Below are 25,586 nucleotides of genomic sequence, written 5' to 3'. Positions count from 1 at the left end.
GATGCGCGAAATGGGCGGTGCTTGTCCTTGGGAATGTCAGTCCCACGGTGAGATCCGAAGTGTCGGCGGCGGCAGATCTGCACGTGGGTACACCGCGGAGCTGCGGAGAGAAAAGCTGCGGTTACTTCTTATCCATCGCTGACCTTGTGGTAGGTAGGAGGAGCGCCTACCTGGGCAGAAGCTGCTTGTCTAGTGTTAGAGCAAAAAGCTTTCCCCGCCGCTTCCCTGATTGTAGCAAAGATGCTACACATGTTTGGGGTTGTTTTCCTCTGATCATTTCTCACGAGCAGGGAATCTAGGTAAATCTCTCCCTACCTTCTGCTTCTTGACACAGGTTAGAGCCATGGGGAGGTGAGGTTGGGAATTCCATCCAGATCACAGGCATTGTTCTCCTGTTCAGCTACAAGGAGCCCCAAGGCAAAATTGGGGAACAAGTCTGCTGAAGATATTGTGGACCCTAAGTGAGAATCTATGCAATTGCCTAGATCCCCTGAAGCTACAGAACATATGTCATCCCCATACTATGGATAATCTGCCTTTTTTGGCTGGTTGCGCATGGGATGAGACTGTTGGTGTGCCAGACTTTTCCTAAGATACATATAAAATACACTTGCCATTAAACATTCTGATTATCTCTGATTATCTCTGCAAGATCTGTAACCCATTTGTCCCTGTAATTATGTCAACAGGTGTAATTTCTTTTGAGATGAGCACAGAAGGAGATTGCCACATTTGCTAAGGTCACAGCCTGCTCCTGAAGCAATTAGAAGGTTTTTGTCCAAAGTGCTCTGAACCTCCTTCAAGACTTTTTTTTTTAAAGTCTTGACATATATTTCTTGCACTATCTCTAAAATAATTTAATTTTAGAGAAGGATATACAGTACACCAAGGTCACCCAGTGAACTTATGGGGAAGAAGGGGATTGAGATTCAGGTTTCACTGGCCAGCAAGTGTTTTCAAACTCTAAAGAGGAGAAGCTCTATGACAGGGTTGTCAAACTGCTGGCCCATGGGCTGGATGCATCATAGCAAAACCGTGCCCACCCCATTGCCGGCAATGGCAAAAAAAAGTAATGATACATCACAATGTCACGTGATGTTGCAAGTTTGACACCCCTGCTCTATGATGCTTGTGTTCAGTCATGTGTGACTTTTTGTGACTAGATCAACTTCAGTTTGTTAGAATTGCCCGTTAGTAATTGCTTCTTTGAATACTTGTAAACTCATGTTTGTATCATCAATGATATATATGATCTAGCTACTTATCTCTGACAATTATCTTTCTTTTTCTGCAATGATGATCTTCTCCCCTGACTCCAAACTTCAGGTTGTGTATCCAAAATATTTAACCTTTAGGTTCATTATTAGTACTTCCAGTAATCAGCCTGGAATTACTGCATCTGATATGGAATGTCTAGAACAGTGTTTCTCAACCTTGACAATTTTAAGGCATGTGGACTTCAACTCCCAGAATTCCACAGCCAGCATTAATTTGTTGACATATTTGTTGACATATTCAGTGTAAATGAATTTAATTTAATTTAATTTAATTTGTTGACATATTCAGTGTAAATGAAAAGTTTTATGCAGAGTGCTCTTGCAACTTGTCTCTAATTAAAGTTCTGTTTTTTGGCCTACACCAGTGATGGCGAACCTTTTAGAGACCAAGTGCCCAAAAACTGGCCCCTCCCCCACTTCACCCCCTGCCCCTCCCCTGCTCTGCCCCCACCCCATCCCCTGCCCCACCTGCCCGCAGGGCCACTCACTGCCTCCAGGGTTCGCTGCAGATTGCCCAGGCAGCCCAGCAGCACAATGGCAGCCATACTCTCTGCCTGCGCCCCGCAGCATCAACTGTGCACGATGGGGGGTGAGGGCAGAGTCTTGTCTACACTGTCTGGCTGCCATGTCCCTGGCTGCGCTGCTCCGCGTGGGCCACCCTTGGGGGTGGCTCTCCTCCAGGGGGACTGCTGGTGAGGAGGGGGTCGCGGGGAAGAGGTGAGGCTGGGCCAATGGCATGTGTGCCCACAGAGAGGGCTCCAAGTGCCGCCTCTGGCATGCATGCCATAGGTTTGCCACCACTGGCCTACACTATCCTAAGAATGGGTGAAAGAACTTAATTGGATGAGTATCAAGGCAATTAATATAATATTGGAGATGCTATGTGACATAAAATAAGGATGTAGCTATTGTTGGTGTAGTGGACTTATAGTGTTATGACTGGGCAGAGGTTTTGCATTATCAACCTAAAATAATGTTTATGGTTATGAGATTAAAAGTAGGGTTTTCTTGAATGAGGGTCAGTCTGGAGTATCTGCCTTGAAATTCTTCCTCAACCACAGATAAACAAATTGGCTATGTATCTGACCATTTTCTGTGTTTGGAAGAAAACCAGTTCTCTATCTCAGAATATGTAAGTTAGTAGAGAGCAAAATGATCTAGGGATTTCTTGAAGCAACTTATTTAGAGTAGGGGGCTTGAGTTGTATCTCTTGTCTTGAGGGACCGCCACAGAGAAGGGGGGATTGACTTATTCCCCAGAGCACCAGAGGGCAGGACAAGAAGTAATGGGTAGAAGCTTGTTAAAGAGAGATACAACATAGGAATAAGGAGAAATTTTATGACAGTGAGAACAATTAATGGAATAGCTTGCTTTCCAGAGTTGTGGATGCTCCATCACTGGAGATTTTCAAATGACAACCTTTGACCAGGATGGAATTAAGACTCCTGCCATGAGCAGGGGTTGGATTAGAAGACCTCTGATGTCCCTTCCATCTTATAACTCTGTAGTCTTTGTAGGATCCTTCCTTGGTGCTTTGTCCTTGATCCGCAAATATTCAGTCTTTGGTTGGCAAGCCCTAACAAGCCACTGCCTATTTTGCAATTGCCTTAATCCCACTAACTATGCAATCAAACTCCCTGAATCTGCTTATTTTCCAGATTTGTTCTTCTCTGTTTAGAATGCTTACCTTCATTGATAGTTTCCCTCCCCAAATTTGTTTGTAGCATCAAGCCTTTCATATAAAAAGAAAATAAATCAGTTGTGTAAACTAATTTTCTTTGTATCTTCTTTAAAGTGTCTTGCTCATTTAAGAGCTCTTGATGATTGTACAAAATAAAGCCCTTTAAAGAATAGATCTATTTTCTGCAGTCTTTCTGACTCTTCATTAATTTCCAGGTGAGCCTATTTTTGGCTAAACTTGAACTGCTAGATCACTGAGGCAATTTGGACCTAAGATTTCTCAAGTTATCAAGCCATTTCCATTACACTTGGATTTTTCTCTATTACTAGCATATAATGCTTCTATTTTTTTTCTTCACCTTTTGTCATTATAGATTGTATGCCTGCTGGTCAGGCCAATCTCAGTTTTGTTAGGTGCTTAACAATTATTAATCATGCCTAGATGAGAATAATATTAACCATGCCTAGATGAGAATAAATATTAACCATATTGAAACGATATGGTTATGCTTTCCTTCATTTTGTCATTGCTATGGGGAGGCTTAAGCATCAGGTAGAGGAGCCACTGTTTGTGGTTTTCCAAAAAGGATAGGATGGTATCCAGTAGTTCTGGAGTCAATTCACTATGACTCTTTATATCCACACCCAGCAAGCTTGTTCTCTACAGGTAGACTGGTAGAACAATAGCTGGCCTGGCAAATTCTGCCTGGTGTCCTTAAACATACAGCAGTCAGACCACAGAAACCACAGACTCTCTCCCACACAAGGAACCTGTGAAGATCTTCACAATGTGGTTATAAAAAAGAAGTCTGTCGTCTGTCTCTGCCATAGTTGGACTGCTGTACCATTTTGGGCTCAAAATTGCTAAGATAATTGTCTTATAATGAATGGGCAGAGGCCCTGATTTCAAAGGATGGTAATTATTCTGTTCACACTGAGCCCTTGTGTCTCCTGGTCTTTCTCACATTATCTGAGAAGGAAATTTGGTTTATAGGTTAAGCCTTATATTTAAGGCTTTCCTATCTTTGCTTTACACTTTTTATGTCTCAAGGTCATTTTTTCACCGTCTCTTACTTGTATCAAGCTAGTTTCCTTCAGCAGCTATTGTCTAAGCCTGGAAGAAGCCATTCTTCTGTCTCAGTAATATTATTCCTCAGCATTTCAAGAGTTCTCGCTTCGGTTCCCCTTGACTGCATGTTTCTTCACTGATGCTGAGGGATTTGCTAATGATTGAAAGTTGCCTGGTTTTTTCCGTAGGCCCCAACAACCATAAATGACACATGGAGTCATTTTAGAATAGTTTCCTTTATTGTTCTTCACCTATAGGCAGAATTGTGCCAGACTAAGACAACTCTGCATAACTAGGGATATACTCTGGGAAGAGCTAGAGAGGAACTGTTTTAACCCTCTTTCTGCCAACTCTGCCTCTTTGCCTTCTGGAAGGCAGCCCCCCTCTCTCCTGGAATCCAGGCTACATGCCTGGATTCTGCTGAAGGCTTTTAAAAAAAATTTCTGGATATTCCTTTTCTTTCATGAGACTGAAAACTCTTCCATGTTTAAAAGATTAATAAATTACCAGATGAAAATTTGCTGAAGAATAGGCTTTGGAGAATGGCTTCAGAAAATCTCCCTCTGTTATCTGGACTCACAGAATAAATCAAAAAAGGATTTTTGTGATGAGATTCACAGAAGTATGGAAGAGAACGTTCATTTTTCCTGTCTGTTGTAAACACTGAGCCATCTGAAGGCCTTTTCATCTTTATCCATCACAGTAATTTCAGAGCATTAATTGCCATATCTTCTCTTTTCCAAGGAAAGTATTTTGTTAGCTCCAAATTACAGTACTCTGTGTATCTGTTTTGAAACGGAAATGATGGATTATATAATGTTTTGCATACCTCGGAGGTCAGTCATATATGCCTCAGTAATAAAAGCTAGAGAATAATTGCCAGAAGGCTTTTCAAAAAGGGCAATTACCATTTTTTTACACATAGGGTATATTTTCTTGTAGTTATAAAAAGAGCCCAGCTTCTTCTGTCATACATATAAAAAGCTTTTGACATCTCTTTCTCTGGAACTTATCAGATGAAGTGGTAATTGTATGTCACTGCTGTATAGATTAAAGATGGAGGCTCCCATAATTTAAAGATTCTTCATATTGATTGACACAGCAGGTTTATATGCATTCTATTAATGCTAGTAAAACTTAATTGGATTTTTTTTTTTTTTTTTGCTTACAAGGAAAGGATTCAGAAAACTAAAGAGTATGGAGGGATTACCAGAAGAGAGAGACAGTTGACAAGTTTTTATTTATTTGATTGGTTCTTCTCACATATGTGACTCTGGATAGTTTGCAACAATTAAAAGCAACCAACCAAAACATTAACAATATTAAAATAGAAACAACAAGCATATAGCCATTTTAAAACCAATGTTAAAGACTCAGTTCAGCATAATCATAGCAGGTGACTACAGACTATAGAGTTGGGCGAAGGAGAAAAGGAAACAAAAAAAAGATAAGTTGTGTAAACTATAGAAAAGAAAGGAACAACATTCAAGGTTCTTATGCCAACCTTTCTATATTGAAGACTGGGAGAGATTTGTTCATTTGTTGCTTACAATTAATCGATCTTCTGAATAAAGGATATATAATATAACTTCCTCCATTTCTAGATGACCACACCTAAGCTCTGCACACAGGAAATTAATCTGTCAAGAGTAGAAGTCCTACTTTATCCTTTTTCTAATGGAGAGGGGGTTCATTGTAGGAAAGAATATTTTGTAATTCAAACTCAAATCTGCTATAGCTCAGGGGAGACTTACTGTTTCCTCTGCTATTTGCTTGTGTGAATGAGGCTTGACAATGTGTGTGTGTATGAGAGAGAGAGAGAGAGAGAGAGAGCGAGAGAGCACATTCTAGGACAGAAAGCCTTGATTTGATACGCTTTTCTGGTTATAACCTCAAGATAGTCTACCTCACACATGAAAGCTAAATGGTACAATAAATATACCAGTTGTCTATTAATTGCTCTACTCGATCTTTCTTTCAGAATCTGGGTTGCTAGTGTCATAGTTGGCTGCTTTGGTGTGTATACTGGCATACTTTATTAGCAAAGATTTGTTGAATGTATCTCCTGCTGACTCTTCTGACTGCTGTTTTTGGCTTGTTCAGACAGAGTACTTTGCTCTGACTCCTTCACTCCTGGCGTGCAAGTTATCAACTCCACCCTGCCTCTGCTAATGGACCTTTGTGCAAAAGGCCAAAAGTGTTTTTGGCTTGAAGGGGTTACAACTGGTTGCCAACATTTACTCTGCTTGGAAGCCTGCCAACTCTTGCTGGGTCAAGAAAACCTTCCTTGCTCAGTTCTGGGCCTTGAGATTCTGAGGTGACTGACTGAAGGTCAGAGCATTGCATAGACTGAGCTTTTGTTGGAATTTGAAGTGACTGTCTCCTTGGACATTATATGCTCTGGCATTCTGTTCACTTGCATATTTGCATTTTCTTCTCTCTCCTCCAGATTGGCTATTCTTGATCATGCCAGCCTCAACAGGATCCTGGATATAAAGTACTTGCTTGGCACTTTGGTGATGGGCTGCTCTCTGCATTTCCAAAAGAGAGCCTGATGCTCTGGTAGAATTCAGCTTAGCCATTCTATCCATGATGAGTGCTTCTACATTATGAACAAGAGTTATTAACAACACAGCTGGACTCTCTATCAGTTTCCACCAGCCACTATTTTTTCAAAGGTGTCGACACTTGTACCATGCCAACCATGAAGTTTACTGTGGCGGATTATGCTATTTTTGTGCTGCTGCTAGTCTTCTCTGTAGGGATAGGACTCTTCTATGCACTGACTGGTGGGAAGCAGCGCACTGTCCAAGAATTTCTACTGGCCAATCGTAGCATGACTTTCTTACCACTGGCTTTTTCATTACTTGCCACTTTCCAGTCAGCTGTGGCCATTCTTGGCGTCCCCTCTGAAATCTATCGCTTTGGGACTGAATATTGGTTCCTCGGTTGCTCCTATTTTCTGGGGCTTCTTATCCCAGCTCATGTCTTCATCCCAATCTTCTATCGCCTGCGACTTACCAGTACATACGAGGTAAGTGCTGGACATAGACTCTATGAACATAGAATACGAGAATTGACACTAGCATGTTTAATATATTGTATTTTTTAACTTTACAGAAACAAATAATATTTTTAAGAGTATTTTTCCAGGGGGAAAATGTTTGAAAAGGTAACATACAAGTAAAATGTATAAAAATAACTGCATAATGGATTAGAGTCATTGATAGCTTATTCTGTGTTTTCTGCTACAGTTGGAGGTGTTTAACAGATAGCCAATGCTTGTGGCTTAGTTGGCAACATCTACTGTTATAAATTAATACAGAGTAAGGATACATCTATGGAGGTTTAGGCTTAACATGAAATATGGGGTGCAATTCTGTGGACGGTTATGTACTGCTTCCAGTTGCTCACCTCTGCTCTAACACTCATCCTTTTGCCGGGATGGCATTTAGAAATTCCCTGAAGGACCCGGCTGTGCCATCAGACCTGGGGATCCCATGGAGCTAGCAAGATGGTGGCATTGTCCATAAGTTATAGAGTGGCACTTCCTGCACTTTTATTTTTTTGGTTAATTGTTTTTATTTATATGAATCTATTGTTTTAACGTGAGCTGCCCAAAGTCATCTAAGTAAGATGGATGGCTATATAAATTGAAATAAATACATAAATAAATAATAAGTGTAGCCATGTTTTAGAGGTGTGCAAATATGCTAACCCAAATGTTCTACCCTTATCTCGGCCGAAGTGATCGGATCTCAAAAATGGTCTATACTAACCTTTATTCAGCCTGGGGAAGGATGCCATGGGCTGTATGTCTAAAGATAAACTTACTTCCCTTCCCATCCTCACAAATATAGATACCCTTGCAGCCCATCCTATTACTCTATCCCATCTCCCTCTCCCTGTAGGTAGGGAATATCAGAATAAGCAAATTTGTAATTTGGGTTGGAAAACAAATATAGAGCAATAGCAGCTGCACCAAATGGCAAAATTTTAGCATGGACTAGGAGAAATGCAAGGATATATAGTTATATGTCCCCTAGGAAGTTTAAGCATTTGACCAGTGATGTGCACCTGTGTTTTGATCTTACCTTTCTTCCCACAGAGCCAAAGTCTTGACCAAGAAAAGTTTATTAGGATTATATCTACCTGTCTTTCGACAATCCCATCATTTTGCCTGTTCTGTTTGTCCTCCTAGTATCTGGAGCTGCGTTTCAACAAGGTGGTGAGACTATGTGGAACAGTCACCTTCATCTTCCAGATGGTAAGTACAGAGATTATCTACATTGTTTTTCTGGTAATGAAAATAATATTTTCCTCCTTTTTAGATTTAGGTGCTAGACCTCTTGCCTTAGGCTGTGCTTTGGCTCTTTCCCCCTCATTTCTTACTTCTCTATCTGCTTTGTAAATTCATTTGCCTCTCTAGCCAAGGATAGGCTTCCTCCTTATTCAAATGACACTCCTACACATTTTTCGAGTCCAGATATCTAATTTTTTATTTCCTTGTGACATTTTTGGCTTCATCAAACTCTTTCTGGAGTACCAAGGACTCATCCGCTTCCTGTTATCTTTTGCTCCACAGTATAGGGAGTGTGTGGATTCAAATCTGCCTTGGTGTGAAGGTCATTTTGTTTGTTTATTTTATTTGTAGCCCACCTTCATTATTTCTACAGATTAACAGAGGTGGGTAACAAATAAAAGGAGCTGTGGTGGCGCAGTGGTTAGAATGCAGTATTGCAAGCTAACTGCCCACAGCCAGGAGTTTGATCCTGACCAATTCAACCTTAACTCACTGTCCATTCTTCCAAGGTTAGTAAAACGAGGGCCCAGACTGTTGGGGGCAATAGGCTGACTGTAAACCGCTCAGTGAATGCTGTAAAGCACTATGGGCCAGTGTATATGTCTAAGTGCTATTGCTATTGCTAATTTGTAACCGTAGTGCAGCATATGTTTTTTTAATCTCTCTTTTATGGCTTTTGAAGAAACTTCAAAGTATAATTGTTAAAAAATGACAATTATTTTCTGACATTTTGAGGTACAGAGCAGGTAAACATTACATAGTAAGTCCTACATAACATAGTTGAAAAATTCCTGAAATCTCTCACCAAAATTCTAGGGCAACTCACTTTCTCAGCCAAATAATTGCCTGGCTCCTGTGAAGGCAAAAAGTAAGACTATTTGATGGAAAAATTGCATTAAAATGCATTACATAATAATATATTTTAAATGGTCCCTGAGGTTTGTTTTTCCCTCTCCTGTTTCTAAATCTCAGGGGAAGATACACCTTGAATTTTATTTGAACAAAGAACTTGTGGGGGTATTGGAAGGAGAAGGCAATAGACATAGGTTTCTTTGTTTATCTTTCCTTCTACCTTCCTCTTACGTGAAGGTCATAGAGCCAGCTGTGGTCCAGCAACATTGGTACTGATTTTGTCTCCATAGGTGATATACATGGGAGTGGTCCTTTATGCCCCAGCCTTGGCTCTCAATGCAGGTGAGTAAAGTGCCACATTCTTGAGGACCCAATGGGAATTTAGGGTGGGAAGTTCTTCTGAGCTATGAATGAGGAACAAAGATCTGCTCAAAGAAAGCTAGCACTGGTTGACCCCAAAGCCTGGTTTGACCTCAGTGTGAACAGATGATGAACATTTCTCTCTTGCTGCGAAGAGGCTTTCAGCAATTAGGCCCTTCCCTGACAGTTCTTTCTTGGTTGCAGTGACCAAATTTGACATCTGGGCTTCAGTGCTGACCATAGGCTTAATTTGTACCCTCTATACTGTCCTGGTGAGTATTCTCTTGAAGAAAAGGGGATAAGACAGTTTCCCCCCTTATACCACTCGAACCCCAACTCCTTGCTATTTGTCCTTGGAGATCCAGCTTCTGTGCTGTGAGGATTCCAGATTATTTTCATCTTGCTCCCCTTGTTGATAGCAGATTCTTTCTTTTTGTAGGGTGGACTCAAAGCTGTGATCTGGACAGACGTGTTCCAGACCTTTGTCATGTTTGCAGGACAGGTGGCTGTGATTGTAGTGGGTACTGTTAAGGTTGGCGGCATAGATCGTGTTTGGAAGCTGGCTGCTGAGAAGGGCAAGATATCAGGCATTGAGTAAGTGAGGGACATATTTTCTTTCCTGTCTACACAGCAGCAACTGAAGATCTCCCTCTTAGCACTCACATTTGTGTTCCCCTAAGTGCAAGCAACTTAGTTCATGTGCATACACATGCCTGATATTCCTATGACCCTTGACTTTTCTCTTCAATAGTCTGAATCCTGACCCTTATGAACGACACACCTTTTGGACTCTGGCTTTTGGGGGCGTATTCATGATGTTGGCTCTCTATGGGGTAAACCAGGCTCAAGTCCAACGGTATCTAAGCTCCCGTTCAGAGCGCCACGCTGTGTTGTGAGTGTGACACTTATGGGCTACTGGGAGGGTTGGGGAATTACAGTGCCGGGTACCTCAAGAAGCTCTATAGATGGTTCACTTGGCTGAGTATGGAACCAGGACTTGGGATGGGGAAATGATACATTTAGCTAAGTGAAAGCAGGTGGTTGAAATGTCTAACTAGTTAAATTAATACTGTCCCTTCTTTTCTTGTTCTCTTTAGGTCCTGCTATGCAGTGTTCCCCTGTCAGCAAATTGTACTGTGTCTCAGCTGCCTCACTGGCTTAGTCATGTTTGCCTACTACCAAGACCATCAGTTGACACAGGAGCAGCTCAACACTTCACCTGATCAGGTCAATCAAATTCTTACATGTGCACAATTTGGAGCTAGCATGTGGGACAAGATTTACATTATTCTCTTACTCAAGCCTTCTTTTCTGCACTTTCTGAAGAGTTTCTTCCTTCCATTCCCATATCCATACATGTGCATGCAGACCACCAGCCTAATGGGTAAGAGAAAATGTCTTGTTTCACAGAGACTGGCAGAAATCCATGCATGATGAAAAGTGAATGTGTTCACCCTGAAATCTGATGATGGGTAATAGTGATATCTTCAGGTACTTTGCAGTGCCCTTTCTCTTGTGTGCTATCCTGGAAACATTTTGCTTGCTTGCTCTGCATCACACAATGCCCGTGGCAGTCCTTTGCACCAATCTGATCCTCTGTCCTTTCATCTTTTTACTCACCCCACATCCTCCTTTTTGTAGATGGTCCTCTACTTTGTGATGGATGTGCTTCAAGATGTGCCTGGCTTGCCTGGTCTCTTTGTAGCTTGTCTCTTCAGTGGTTCCCTAAGGTAAATCCTTCTTTCCTTTTTGGAAAGGAATCTGGGCTTGATGTAAGGGGGGCCTGGTTTATTTAGTCCTCTTATCTTTCCCAATCCTCTCATCTCAACAGCACCATCTCTTCAGCCTTCAATTCACTGGCAACAGTGACCATGGAAGACCTGATTCGCCCATATGTGACCAACATTCCTGAGAGACGTGCCACACTCTACTCCAAATTGTTAGGTGAGTGATGCCTGTCAAAGTTTGTGGTCAAATGCAGTTTTAGGGCATCCTTTACCTGTCAGCATTCAGTTTGGCTCTATTGTCTTGACATTTTCTCTTTCCAGCTCTGGGCTATGGTCTTCTCTGCCTGGGCATGGCTTACATCTCCTCCATGATGGGTCCAGTGCTACAGGTAAGAAGTGATCATTAGACAGAAACGCATGTGGAGAAGAGGTTTCTCCCCCCAAAATATGTGGCATTATGAATTGTCCTCTTTACAAGGTAGACCCAATCCGGAAAACTAGAACTATGCTTTACTGAGATAGGCTATTCGTGCAAGTCTGCCTGTGTTTTCTTCTCTCGTTATAATCCAGAAAGTCAGGACGCCAGTCTTTTTTTAATACTTTCTCCCCCCTACCCCCACCCCCTAACACCTGCTTCTTCTATTCTTGTTGTTCTAATAGCTTCTGGATGCCTTCTCCAAGGTCATCTCAATGACTTCAAAGCAGTTCATTGCTTTGAAGGTGTTACAGAAATGTGGTTCTTTCTCTGGGATATGAGATAGTTTCTTTTCTGTAGTTTCCTTTTTGTGAGTGAAGTAATTTTTTTGTAATTAATTGTTCACAGGCTGATAAAGGTTACATAATTGGCCATCTGTAACCTTCTCCATTATCAGTATGTATATACCTCATTGCAGTCAGTGCAAAAAGATACAAAACAATATGAAAAGAATATTTTCATAGATACCAAAAATTAAAATTGACAATGTTTTTTGTTGTGGTAGCTCTAAGAACTTGTAGCGCTAAGAAACATTTCTAGAGATGTTAAAGTACCAATTTAATAATATAAAGCAAATTAAATTCTCAGAACAGGTGGAATCAATGGTGGGATTCAGCCAGTTCGCACCACTTCGGCAGAACCGGTAGCTAATTTTTTGTTGCCCCGGCCCAGAATAGACTTCTGGAAGTGGCATCCACAGAGAGAAACAGTTGTTCACATATTTGAATCCCCCCACTGGGTGGAATATCTGTTAACAAATGATAAAATTAACTAACTCAACAGTAGACCCATGTTTCTTTATGCTGCTGTTGATCTTAGAAATTTTCAGGCCCTGGCAGAGTATTATATGGAGGAAAAGTCCAGAATAACTACTCCAAAACTAAAATCATGCTTTCTTCAAAGGAACTTAGATGACCCAAATGTTTGTAACAGATACACAATACTGTAGATCATGCAATAGTAGCGAATATCTGTAGCTTGGGTGTAGGATGAGGGTGAAGGTTCGTTCTCTGAGCTTGTGGGTTGGTTTCTGCGTGTTACCAGGCTACCCAACATCTTTAGTGGAGTTAGGGGATGTCGATGTCAGTGTTCTTCTGTTTATAAGGGTTTCAGGTGTGGGTGGCAGCCACACACCCACACCTAAAGCCCTTATAAATAGAAAAACACTCAAACTGACATCCCCTAAACTCCGCTGAAGATGTTACCTAGCCTGGTAACAAAATATTCGGAAACCAACCTACAAGCTCGGAGAATGAACCTTCACCCTCACTTTAGACCAGTGATGGCGAACCTTTTAGAGACCGAGTGCCCAAACTGTAACCCAAAACCCACTTATGCATCATCTGTGCCGGGTGGGCGTGGCCCATTGGGTGGGCGTGGCTGTGGTGGTAACTGGCAGACTGGGTGGGACTAAAAAGTTCAATCAATCAGTTCCAACTTTGCAAGATCTTTTTTTTTCCCTGCAAGAAGTTGAAATTGACTGAACCTTTTTTTTTTTTTTTTTTTTTTTGCACATGGTGTCGGAGGCCTAAAGCGAAAAGGTTTTATGAAACCCAGCTGAAGGCCTAGGACTGGGGTGATGGCACGCGTGCCCACAGAGAGGGCTCTGAGTGCCACCTCTGGCACCTGTGCCATAGGTTCGCCACCATTGCTGTAGACTATATATACTAGATTTCATCCTATAAATATTTCAATGTACATAATAATGCAGTCTTCAGAGTCAAGCATGAACAGATTAAATATATTTCTAATAAGATCAACAATAATACTAAGGTCATACTCTGGACATTTTTTTCACACTAAAAGAGACAAGGGCATGCCTGCTGCCTTAGAACTCTGTAAGGTTAAATCCATTTCCAAGATGCTATGTAGGTTGTCCTTGATTTAGGATTGCAATTGAGCCCAGAGTTACAGTCATAAGTCATGGCAGTTGTTAAGTGGGTCACCCTGTGACTATGCCTGATTTTGTGATTTTTTGCAGTGGTCATTAAGTAATGCCATGGTAGTTAAACACATCCATTATATCCAGTGGGCGGTTTTTTGCCCCAAACCAGAAGTAAATACTGGAAATTAGCAAAAAAATGCTGAAAATCATGGACATGTGACTGAGGGATACTTCAAATAACCATAAATGTGAGCTGGTTGCCAAACACCCAAAATGTGATCATGTGACTACAGGGGGAGGTGTGTGTGTGTGTGTGTGTGTGTGTGCATGTGTGCATGCACGTGGCCATCAGAATTTGAAATCAGCTCATAAGTAGTTCTGGGGAGGTCTATTGTAACTTCAAAGGATCACTAAGCAGATGGTTGTTAAGTGAGGATTACTTGTGCTGCTGTCCAGCATGTGCAGTATAATAATTTAAAGCTGCTATGTATTATCCACTCTAGATTTCTAACTATGCTATTTCAGGTACTTTTCTGTGTTCTGAAAATAGCGATTTCCTTAGAAATTAGAATGATACTTCTGAAATCAAGATTCTGTGTATGCCTATTTTTGGCTTAAACCTCACCTTTCCAGTGACTTCCCAGATGCTACAACCCTTTTTTAAGAATTTTTCCTCTTTGTGGGAAACTATAATGCCAGCACAGCTTTTCTTGTCAAGCTGTGTTGGCCATGGAGATGTTAAAAGTTAGAGTCACAATGCTGCAGCATGTGCTTGATATGCTCTTCAGATAAATCAAGCTGATCTAGGTAATTGGCAGAATGTCAACAAGAAACCCTTCATGCCAACAAATTATCTGCTTATGATTACTTTTCCAATACCCTGTAAAGCTCTCTCTCCTGGGTCCCCTCTGCAATTTAGGAGTGAAGGTATAAAAATGTCCTTTTTGCAGAGCAAGTTTGCTCTTTTAATTTAAAGGAAACTCCAGCCTGTGTGTTCCTTCTATAGCAGTGGTGGCGAACCTATGGCACGGGTGCCAGAGGCGGCACTCGGAGCCCTCTCTGTGGGCACACATGCTGTTGCCCCAGCCTTGCCTCCCCCTGCGACCTCCTCCTCACCAGCAGCCCCCCTGGAGGAAAGTCGCCCCGAGCGTGGCCCACGTGGAGCAGTGCAGTTAAAGACATGGCAGCCAGACAGCGTAGACAAGACTCTGCCCTCACGCCCCCTCGTGCAAAGTTGATGCTGTGGGGCGCAGGCAGAGGGCATGGCCGCCATGGCGCTGCTGGGGATCTGCAGCAGGTCCAGGACACGGTGAGTGGCCCTGCGGGCAGGCGGGGTGGGGGCGGAGCGGGGCAGGCGGTGGAGTGGGGGTGGGACCAGTTTTGGGGCACTCGGTCTCTAAAAGGTTCGCCATCACTGTTCTATAGCAACCTGCACCCTATCCCAATAAGCTATCTTTGTTAACATAATTCCATTATAATTAAAAAGACCTGTCGCCTCATTGGCTCATAAGAAGGTTGTAGAAATAAAATTAAAACATCTGCACCTTAATGTACATATGGATAAATTGGTTCTCCAAATAATGGGATTGTTGTAATCCCAGTCACTTCTTCTTCTTCTTCTTAAGAAATCTTGCGAAAGAGAACTATGGAAACCATGTTTGGAAAGAATCACTTCAGCTTTTAGGCATCTGTCAAAGAGTATGGTATTTTTTTCTCTGTTGGCTTTCTTTGTTGGTGGTATCATCTGCAGTGCAGAATCAAAATAAACTCTGGCTTCTTCACAAAGAGGATTTTATTGTAAAGCAGTCCCACATCATTATCCCAGAAAGGAGAGAAGCATTTTAGCCCTATCATCTGCTTTTTTTTTAATAATCTATTCTTCACTGATTTTCCTTTTGTGTGCTGATGGGCAATATCTTGTCAAAGTGATAAATCAATCTTCCTGGCCCCTTTTTTCTGCTCAGAACATAATCCTTGCTCCTCCTTCCCATCTTTCTTCATTTCTTTTGCCTTCCTTTGTTACTTGCTTTTTTATTTCTTTTTCATTCTCTTTTACTTTTAGTCTTGTTCTTCTTTGCCTCCTGCCCCCCTTGGCCCTTTCTGAGCTGACATGAAGGACCTAGGGGCTGAACAACTGGCCAGCTATTTGATGCTCTTCATCTTTTTCTTCCTCCTTCTCTATTGCCATTCCCTAAATTGCACAACCACATCTTTACAATCTACTTTCTTGCAACTTTGGGAAACAACTACAGCAGCATGAGTCTATTGCCACAAAGCAAGTGCTTGCAAAATCTGTGGTTACTAAAGGTATGGAGGACTCTATCCCAAAGATACAACAGAAATGTAGCAAATTACATTGTTTTACATACTTTACAAATTACATTACATACTTTTTTTTCAGTGCAGTCACCACAAATTCACAACATTTGTGCCCAGTATGCCAAATTGATATTTTACCCGGAGAATAACAATTCTGCCTTTTCTGCCTATATGGCTGCCATTGTATAAAAATGATTTCCCAAAATTTGTTAGCCCTGACCCTTAATCCTAACCCCTAACCAGCAGGGCCATGCTTGAGAGCTCTGAAAATTGAAGTCTATATATTTGGAGGGCGCCTAACTTGGGGAAGGTTGCTGTATGGACCATAGATGACATCAAATGAATCATAATTAAATACAGCTCTCATAATTAAACATTAGTTGCCAGAGTTTTCAGGAGGTAATGAGGGAATTTCTCCTTCCTGACACCCTAACAAAAACATTATGCATTGAACAATTTTTCTGGCTCAGCCATTAGAACTGGAGCTTGTGGGCCAGACTGGATTTGCTTATTTTAACAAAGGTATAGCGTTTTTGTGCTTCAGATACCTTATCATATATTTACTGAGGATAAATAATAAAGGGAAGAAGTAGAGGTAGCTCAGTAATCTGCTTTTCATGCAAGTCGCAGATTCAATAAGGAGCATCTGCAGGCAGCACTAGATAGACCAATGATCTGATTCAGCAGAAGGCAGGTTTTCATGGGAAAACCCCCAAATCAAACCCCTCCTTTTTTCCCCCTCTTCTAAGGCTGCCATCAGCATCTTTGGCATGGTGGGAGGACCATTGCTGGGACTATTCTGCCTGGGCATGTTCTTTCCTTGTGCCAACTCTGTGGTAAGTGTTGCTACCCCAGTGGCTGGGCAGATCCTCATACTATCCCCAATATCAGATTCAGCATATATGTGCACATACATGCACCCTTCACCTGGCAATGCATCCGGTGGAGGATGGTGACAAGATAGGTTTCTGATAGTATTGCCCAAAAACAAGCTTACAAAAGTGCTGGCTTTGGTGTGTATTAGTATACTCAGAAAACCTGTTTGGATGAAGTTAGCATGTGATGCAAAGAAAAGAAGCTGAGTCAGCAATGGGGCAAGAGAAGATCAGTATTCATCTAGCTCAGTGGTTCTCAACCTGTGGGTCGGGACCCCATTTGGGGTCGAATGACCATTTCACGGGGGTCACCAAACAACGCAGTCCGCCATTTCCCCCCCCCCTTTTCCTTAGCTGTGCTACTCCCTTTTATTCTATTTGCTTTTGAAAGCCAATAGAATAGACTCTCTTGAATAGAGTCTAATTCTATTGGCTTTCAAAAGCCAATAGGAATTGTCAAGGCTGTCTCTGCCCTGCTGAGCCCGCCAAAAGTCCCATTCTGCAAACGGTGCTGCACCAGTTGAGTAGTCCTCGACTTACGACCGGTTGGGGGGTCGCAGCATTAAAAAGGTTGAGAACCACTGCTCTAGCTGGAGCTGGCTTGGATGAAACTCCCCTGTCTCAATGAAACTGCCCTGTTGTCTTTACAGAGGACATTCACCTTCTGTCCCAGCTGCTGGTCACAGAGGCAAGAGCCTAGAGCAGCTGTACAAAATAGAGTTTGTCTGGGAACATTCTGTTATTTTTTGTTTGTTTTCAGCTCCTACAGGGAGAAAAGAGGACAGAAGGTGAATGTCTTCTGCTATCTGATTTGATTATCATTGGTGTTTATTTTCAGCCTCCTCAAAGAAACTGGTGAAGATGGCTGTCCCCTATTTACCCAGGCCATTTTTTAATTCTTTTGATCATCTGCCACTGCTTCATAGGGCTTATTTAGAGATTGCAGTAGATTCAGCCTGCCATATTGGGTGAACCCAGCCAGTATATATTCAGACCTTTTGGGGATAACCCTTTCTTTGCATGTGGGAAAGCCCCTCACACTTTACTCCTTGTTTCTCCACAGGGTGCTGTAGTTGGATTAATTGCTGGGCTGGCCATGGCATTTTGGGTGGGCATTGGGAGCATGGTTATCAACTACCAGTCTGTGTCTCCTAATCCCACTGTTTTAGCAACGGATGGGAATCTGACTACTGCTGTCATGACAACATTGTTGACCTCAACAACAGCTCCAGAAAGGTAAAAACAAGAAAGATGTTCTGTGATCCAACATCTTCTGGGCTGAAGTAAAATCCAACTTTCATACTCAGAATTCCTGTCAAGTAGGGTTTGCCTGCTCACTGCAAAATTCTGTGTTGTTTTGTTAGGATGGTGGTAGTAGAACAGGCATGTCAAACTGCTGGCCCGTGGGCCGGATGCGTCACGCCGAAACCGCACCCACCCCATTGCCGGCAATGGGGGAAAAGTTGCGATACGTCATGCAACGTCACATAATGTCGTGAGTTTGACATGCCTGTAGTAGAAGAAACCTTGCCTGAGAAGCAAATGTTTAGGACATGTAGGGAGGAGATTCCTCTCCAAAATGTTACTCAATTTCTTAAGTTTCATCAAAGGTCACAGCCTGAACTTTAAACTTACTTTCCTTTTGATGCTTTCTCCAAGAGAAAGTTCTCGCCTTGCCCTGCTTCTTTTCTAGCAATTACTTCAATTGTTGACTTATTCACAGTTCAGAACATTTTCCAATGTTTGTTTAACCTAAACACTCTTCCACAAGATATTTAGTTGCCCTGTGCATATGCAGTATCCATTGCATGACATGTTCCTCTTGGACTTTCAACATTGCTCTTATTTCTCCCCTGAAAACATGTTCCCACAAGTGAATGCTTGAATTATTGGTAGGTTTAGATTAGCCCGGACCCTAAACATATTTGCATGTTACAAAAAATAACCTGTCCAATCTATGTTTCAACTCTTGAAGGTGCTTTCAAATATTGGGTACTTCTTACTTCATTCTCTAGCTAATTCTTTCTAGTTCTTCCTTATCACCTCTTTCCTATTTTTCTTCCTCACAAGCCCATTTTTATCTTTTCAGTGGGTCTTTTTAATTATTTTAATTATTTAATTTATTTTTTTCTTTTATAACGTGGACTGTCCATTTACAGATAATAATTAAGCACTGATATATGTAGGTCAGAGAGGATGCCTTATGAGCAACATAGTTCCTGGTTTCAAACCTTCCATGTTTATTTATTTATAAAGCATAGGCAACGTAGAACCAGGATAATAAATTATCAATATGAAATTACACTTAACAGAATAGCAGAAAAGAACAATGAAAAATTTCTTGGGGGGGTGGCTTGTATAAGTGAAAGTATCATGAATTACAACATTCTCTCTTACCACCATTATCATAATTACTGTCCACTTACCCTCAGGCTTGAGAGGCCAGGATCAAATGAGGAGATCTGGAAGACAATTGTATTGATCAAGCTATATGGATGAGAGGAAGCCTTTGACTGCTTTTCTTGTAATATATAAGTGTTAGTAATGGCCAACTTTATAAGATTATTATAAGAATTGGAACATGTTGTTAAAAGTCACAGTTGGACCAGATTAAAGAGTCATCTAATCCGACAGTTTGCTTTTCACAATAGCCAACTGAGAAAAATTCATAGATAAGACAGACCACTGCTTTTTCATGTATTTGCTCTGCAATAATTGTTTTCAAAACATTTCTCAACTGGAGACTGCATCTATCACTTTAGCTAACAGCCAATGATAGATCCATTCTTTTTGAGCTTCTTTCTCATTTTTTGGTTAAATCTGTGTGATTTTCATTGAGCATGTTGTTTCTGCTCCCCTACTGCATTTTGAAACCAACTTGCCTTCTTTGAGCTACTTGCTGCTAATGTTGGTTTCTGGACATTAGTTCTTGAGGGACAGAAAACCAGGGGCTGCAATGAGACTGAAGTAATGCAGTGATTGCTGTATAATTTAAAATAAGCTTGTGGAACTGCCTGTTTGAGAACCTGGCTTTGTTCCACTACTAACCTGAGGAGATGTTTAAATAGAATAGCTCTTGACATGTATCTCTTTGCATTCTTTCTAGGCTCACAGGGTTGCGGAAGTTTTACAATTTATCATACATGTGGTACAGCGCACACAACTCTACTACGGTTATTGTGGTAGGGCTGCTAGTCAGTCTTCTCACCGGTACGTAACATGTTTAAATACAGAGGATCTAGAAATACCATCCAGAACATAAAAGCCAAGCCCCAAGTATATATGGGTGCATATGCATGCAATTTGCATGGAGAGGCCATCAAGGGTAGGTCTTGTGGGGAAATTGAGCTTGGATACTCAAACATAGCTTGTTATCATTTTACACATATCATTACATCTGCAGAATTGAGAACTTGAGAAGAGAGTGAGAATGTGTCCCTTTTTATTTTCATTGTAAACTGCCATGAAAAGAAAGGATGCAAATGTCAGGAATAAATAAAACGAATAAAATCAGGTTTTGATATTGGTATAGATGGGAGTCAAATGCTTGCGGTGCTAAGAGATGGCTGAAAAACCAAGGAAAAAGGGTTTGGTCTTTCAGCCAATTCTTCTTGTTACTGGTCTATTCCCACAATTCCCACAAATTCTTATCATTGGTCATGCCACTGAATCTGCTGGGAATAGAAATCCAAAATATGAAAGGAAACTAGGTTGTCTAAATCTTGTCTTACAATGTTAGATTCCCTTAGGATAGCATTCTATTTAATCCTTAATGCAGGAACGTTAGGTTTCTTTTTTTTTTTTAACTTGGTAGGAGATGTAAATCTAAGTTCTTCAAAGAGTTGCTTTCCATTCCTGATAAAATTACTATTGCTACTCCTGGACTCAGCAGGCAGAGAGAGGAACTGCCCTAAAAGGTTTCTGCTTCCCTTCTCTTCCTTTGCTAATGCCATCTTTTTTCCCTCACAGGCCCAACGCATGGAAAGGATGTAAATCCACAAACGATTTTTCCAGTGCTGCCACGATTACTTTGCTGTTTGCCTGCAAAGTACCATGAAATGCTCCGTTGTGGAGTACGTGACCCTGCAGAGGTGAGATTTAAGTTTATTAATCCAGAGGACAAGGAACAGTGGCCATTATGGAGGAGCAAATCTTAGTTCCATACTAGGAGAAATATCCTATCATTTAAGCACAATTTGGCAGTCAAAGCAAGGGAGAACTTTCCTTTACTGAGAAAGTATTTAAGCAGAGGCTGGAAGGCCATTAATGAGGATTCTGTAATTTCAGATGATGCATTGAACACAGACTTGATTATAATTGGACTAAGCGACCCAGGCATTTGGTTTATTGAGGGATACATTTGGAATTTTGAAAACATGCTGTGGGTGCTCCCACAAAATGGCTGTCAGTTGGGTTTCCCTACTAGGAAATAAAGTAATTACAAAATATCAATTTATCAGAATGTGGGCTGTAGAAGTGACGTGCCTTGGATGTCGTCTCTTTTAGCGTCCTGAAGACAATGAGGCGTTTTTCAGTCATTGCAGAAAAGCTTTAGAAGCTGTTGGGAGATAATTATTGAAAAGAAATGACTTGGTAGCCTAGAGAGATTCTCAGGCTTTTTCACTCATGAACTTTGTTAGTTTCACATTTTTAGATTTGTTCTTTAATACTATCAAACTTCCGTCTTTGCTCTCCCTGGCCTTCTATACTGTGCAGTACAATGTTTTTTAGAACTACAGATACTCCTTGACTTTCGACCACAATTGATCTCAAATTTTCTGTTTCTGTGAGATGGCCGTTAAATGAGTTTGGGCCCATTTTATGACCTTTCTTCCCACAGTTGTTAAGCAAATCGTCACATCTGTTACATTAGTAACACAGTTGTTAAGTGAATCTGGCTTCCCCATTAGCTTTGCTTGTCAGAAGGTCACAAAAGGCAATCGATCATGTGACTGCAGGACACTGCAACTGTCATAACTATGAACCAGTTGCTAAGTACCTGAATTTGGTCATATAACCATAGGGATGCTGCAATGGTCATAAGTTTGAAAAACGGTCATAAGTTACTTTATCAATGCCATTGTAACTTCAAATGGTCACTAAACTTATGGTTGTAAGTCAAAGAATATCTGTATAGTGTCTTAAATTGCTGCATGAGGACAAGCAGAGATAATTTCCTGGGAGTTTCCTAAGGCAGCTTTTCCCAAAAAAGTGGGGTTCTATCCAAAAATTAATCTTCCTTGGTAACTTGGACAACATCTCCTGTTCCTCACCTGGTTTCCCTTCTTCGTTTCTTCTGTGCTTCAGTCAGCATAGGCTGTCTCTTCTCCTTCATGCTGTAATGCCCTCCTATTCCTGCAGCCTTTCTGTACTGACCCATCCCAGCAAACTCTTCTCTTGAATCCTCCAGCAATTCCTATCTCCTCAGAGCCTCCTCCTTTCCAGCAAATCCTTTTCAATCCTGTGACCTCTTGACTCAGTGGCTCCATACCTCATTGGTCAGTCTCTGCCTGTCCTTAGCCTTGTTTCTTTGTATTTAATCAATTCCTGCAATTTCTCTGTGGCAGGGATTGAATCTTTAGGATTTTTTAAATAGTTACATATGAGTTGGAGGGTGGGGTGTAATGGTATAGTGGGAAGGTTATAATATTAGTGCGTTAAAAAAGCAGTGTTACAGACGCCTTGAGGATAGTTGACCTGTGGCTTCTTATTTTTTTTAAGGATGCTAGTTGCTCAGACCCAACCTCTTTGGGAGTGGAGAAAATCAACAATGGTGTGGCAAATGGATTGTCAAAAGGCCTGCCTTCCGGAGTCAATACAGAGGAAGCTGAAGCATCTGAAGGATTCTCCCGGGTAGATGGAACTCATACTTATGTCTTGCAGGAGACTACCCTGTGAACTGTACGGAACAAAGAGACTAGTGGGGAGGCACAGTAGGGATCTGTTTTGATCCAGGTGAGGAATCCCAGAATTCCTGGTACTAAAAACATTCCTTGTCATCTTGGCATATCATCTACAGAATCCTGGATTCTCTTATACAACCTTGGATGGTTGCCAAGCCAGTCAGTCGACTCCTTTCGGATAATGTTCTCTCCTGTTTGTGGAATGTTTTTCTTCCAGGCTTTTTCTCCTGCTCTTTCCATCTCATGTGCATGTGCCAAATTCTCTGAGAGATAGCTGGGTACTTCTTCCCCCATTGGATACTTTATGTCCAATGAGCCATGGTTTATTTCCATGGTTTATTGACCCTACTATTATCCTTAAAGATCAAATCTCTTTTTTCCACTTGTATTTATACCTTTTGTCAGGTGTAAAGTGGGACTAACCAAAAAAAAAAGCCATTTTATCATATAATAGTATCTAGCTGCTGTTGGGATCCCAGTCCCATCTTTCTCCCTTGAAATGTCTTGCAGCATCAAGCTACCAAAGGAAGAGCTGGATCTAGCCAACATAGGCTCTCCATAAGTCCAACCAGCAGGGACAGAGGAGAGCCTACATGGATCCATTCCTAACTCTAGCACTTGTGAGGGTATTTTGGGAGCATAGACATTCATATGTTCCTGGTGTCTCTTGTCACAAAGAATGTGACTCCTGTTCTCTATAAGGCTTTGCCTAAAAGCCAGTTTGTTCTGTTTCTGTACTCTGTATTTTATGTCTGTGAGAAATGTATATTTTCCTAAGCCTTGTCTTTCTGACCCTTGGCAATTATTTTTGCTGTTAGTAAAAATGGTTATTGTTTATGTTTGTTGCTTCATATTTGCAGTCTGCAAACCCACTTTGCCATCTCACTTGCCCCCAGCTTTCTCGATCCCCTTTTTCCATCTCAGGGAGGAGTCACTGTGCTTAATAAATACCACAAAAAAGGGGTACAAGTGAGGTTCTACTATTACTATTCTCTGAGCATCACACGTATTTTATCTCCTGGTAAGAGATATCTTTTTGAAGCTCTTCACTAAATTAGTAGCATCCATTGCAATGGTGAGAAGTTTCCTAGGCAGAATTTCTAAGAAAAGGCAAAGCAGTGAGAATTCTGGATGGATCCGTTTCAAGGAGGAAGGACATTGAGAATGCTACATCTTCCAGACACCGTATCTTCCACTGAGACTTCATTCACTGGTGCTAGCTAGTTGAAGAGTTGTCCTTCTGCCGACTTTTTGCATTGCTATGCACGTACCTCAGGACCACTTTATACACTAAACCCTAACAAAATCCAGTTGCTGTTTTTATATATAAAAAAACCCATATTATGGCTCAGTAAGATGGACTAGTTCATTCACAGAATATTAAGACAACAGCTAAGTTCCCTTGGCTTAGTTTAACTTAGCACAATATAGAAACCTAGTTTTTGAATTATTTGGATAAGGTTGAGTTGGCTATAGTGAAACTGCTTTAGGGTGAGAAACAGTGAAGATGCTTGGATAAATGCTATGTTCCAGTGAAATGAAATCAACAACTGATTTTTTTGTTGACCTATTGCTGTAGGCAGTGTGAAGATCATAACTGGATCCTGTACATGAGGGATTGTGTGCTCTAAAGTGCTTCCAATAGGATATTCCAGACTTCTATATCGGTACCTAGAGGACTTGAAGCTGCTAATGCTTGTTCTTCATTATCAAATGCTCCTCAAAAGTTTAGATTGAATGTTTCAGCTTCTGTAGATCCTGGCTGATTTTGGAAAGCTACCTGAAGTCAGACCTGTTTAATACTTCAGTGGAATGCCATCAGGAAACAACAGGACTGTAGATTAAATTGAGAAATAAACTTGCCAGAAAAGAGAATCCTATTCTGTATTCTTCCCAGGAAACTTATAAACACACCCATAGAACCACCTAGAAGTCAAACTCCAGTCAAATGAAACTTTAGATTCACAAAAGCAGAAAGAAGCAGAGGGAGATGAATTGTTTCACAGTAAATGTCTGGATCAGCTTTCCTCAGCCAGAAACAATTCCTTTTCTTTCCTTCCAGCACAGCCATTGAAATTAATCAGTGTATGAGGCAGTGTATGTGTTTGTTGAAATGGTTCTTCCTATATCAAGATACGCAAGAATGGTTTGGAACAACCCACAGCATGTAATCAGGAATATTTCAATGCTAGAAAAAAGATCCAGAAGAGCAATCTTAAGCAAGGGAGGTTTATTGGAATATTGTGAATAGAATAGAATAGAATAGAATAGAATTCGTTATTGTCACTTTAAATGTACACTAATCAGCATACATTAAAATGAAAATTTGTTGCATTCAGGTCTCAAAAAAATACCATTATTCATATATCCATACACACACACACACACGTATATGACACAGAGAAATGGCACACTTTAGTTCAAATGTATACATATACATGGCAAAAAAAAAAAAAAGAATCCTGCGACTTTTCAAGAACAAAGTTGTTACAGAATCTAGTAGAATCTATAAATACTTTGAAACCTCCTCCCAGAGGGGAGCAACAGAAATCTTGAATTCAGCAAAGCATTTGAAAAAGTGCCCCATGGCATTCACATTAGCTTACTGGTTGGATGGTATTAGGGGCATTTGCCAGAGGAAATGATTTTCTGAGTCTTCAGAGTGGTCTCCAGATTGTCTAGGAAAAAGGTGGATAAGACCTAGCTGGGAGCTGAGAGAAATGCAGCAATGGTTGTTCTGGAGTTCAGTCTGAGTGCCATGGCTCTCTCGGAGCTTGTCATTCTGGATAGCAGCCATCTTGCTTCCCACATGTGACAGTGGGACTTGAACACAGAAGAGTGCTTATCATTTTTATTTAACC

General features: G+C 41.1%; 1 protein-coding gene across 2 annotated transcripts; it reads left to right on the top strand.

Annotated features, from left to right (window-relative positions):
• SLC5A6 (solute carrier family 5 member 6) lies at nt 1-23,562 on the top strand. 2 transcript variants are annotated; one of them, XM_039346105.1, is made up of 17 exons: nt 18-149; nt 6,130-6,357; nt 6,476-7,060; nt 8,228-8,293; nt 9,472-9,523; nt 9,746-9,813; nt 9,981-10,135; nt 10,293-10,433; nt 10,639-10,768; nt 11,183-11,271; nt 11,373-11,485; nt 11,590-11,657; nt 16,697-16,783; nt 17,886-18,058; nt 19,929-20,032; nt 20,792-20,913; nt 22,544-23,562. In XM_039346105.1, the coding sequence occupies exons 3-17, from the start codon at nt 6,722-6,724 to the stop codon at nt 22,718-22,720; spliced, it is 1,884 nt and encodes a 627-aa protein (XP_039202039.1). In that variant the 5' UTR covers nt 18-149; nt 6,130-6,357; nt 6,476-6,721; the 3' UTR covers nt 22,721-23,562. The 2 variants fall into 2 exon arrangements, with proteins under 2 accessions (XP_039202038.1, XP_039202039.1); XM_039346104.1 differs by lacking the exon at nt 6,130-6,357 and having other exon boundaries at nt 1-149.
• Nucleotides 23,563-25,586: the final 2,024 nt, after the last annotated feature.

This window comes from Crotalus tigris, unplaced genomic scaffold (genome assembly GCF_016545835.1).
Source record: "Crotalus tigris isolate CLP2741 ecotype Arizona unplaced genomic scaffold, ASM1654583v1 scf7180000017987.690289119674:8195010, whole genome shotgun sequence".
Classification (NCBI taxonomy): Eukaryota; Metazoa; Chordata; class Lepidosauria; order Squamata; family Viperidae; genus Crotalus; species Crotalus tigris.
The sequence above is the reverse complement of the archived record's forward strand: the minus strand, read 5'-3'. Positions and strand labels throughout refer to the sequence as shown.

Bases quoted from the DNA above. Each gene is read 5' to 3' on its own strand.
- SLC5A6 (XM_039346104.1), top strand. From the start codon at position 6,722: ATGCCAACCATGAAGTTTACTGTGGCGGATTATGCTATTTTTGTGCTG. The intron at 7,061-8,227 runs GTAAGTGCTGGA...TTGTCCTCCTAG, and splicing joins GACTTACCAGTACATACGAG to TATCTGGAGCTGCGTTTCAA. The intron at 10,136-10,292 runs GTAAGTGAGGGA...TCTCTTCAATAG, and splicing joins GGCAAGATATCAGGCATTGA to TCTGAATCCTGACCCTTATG.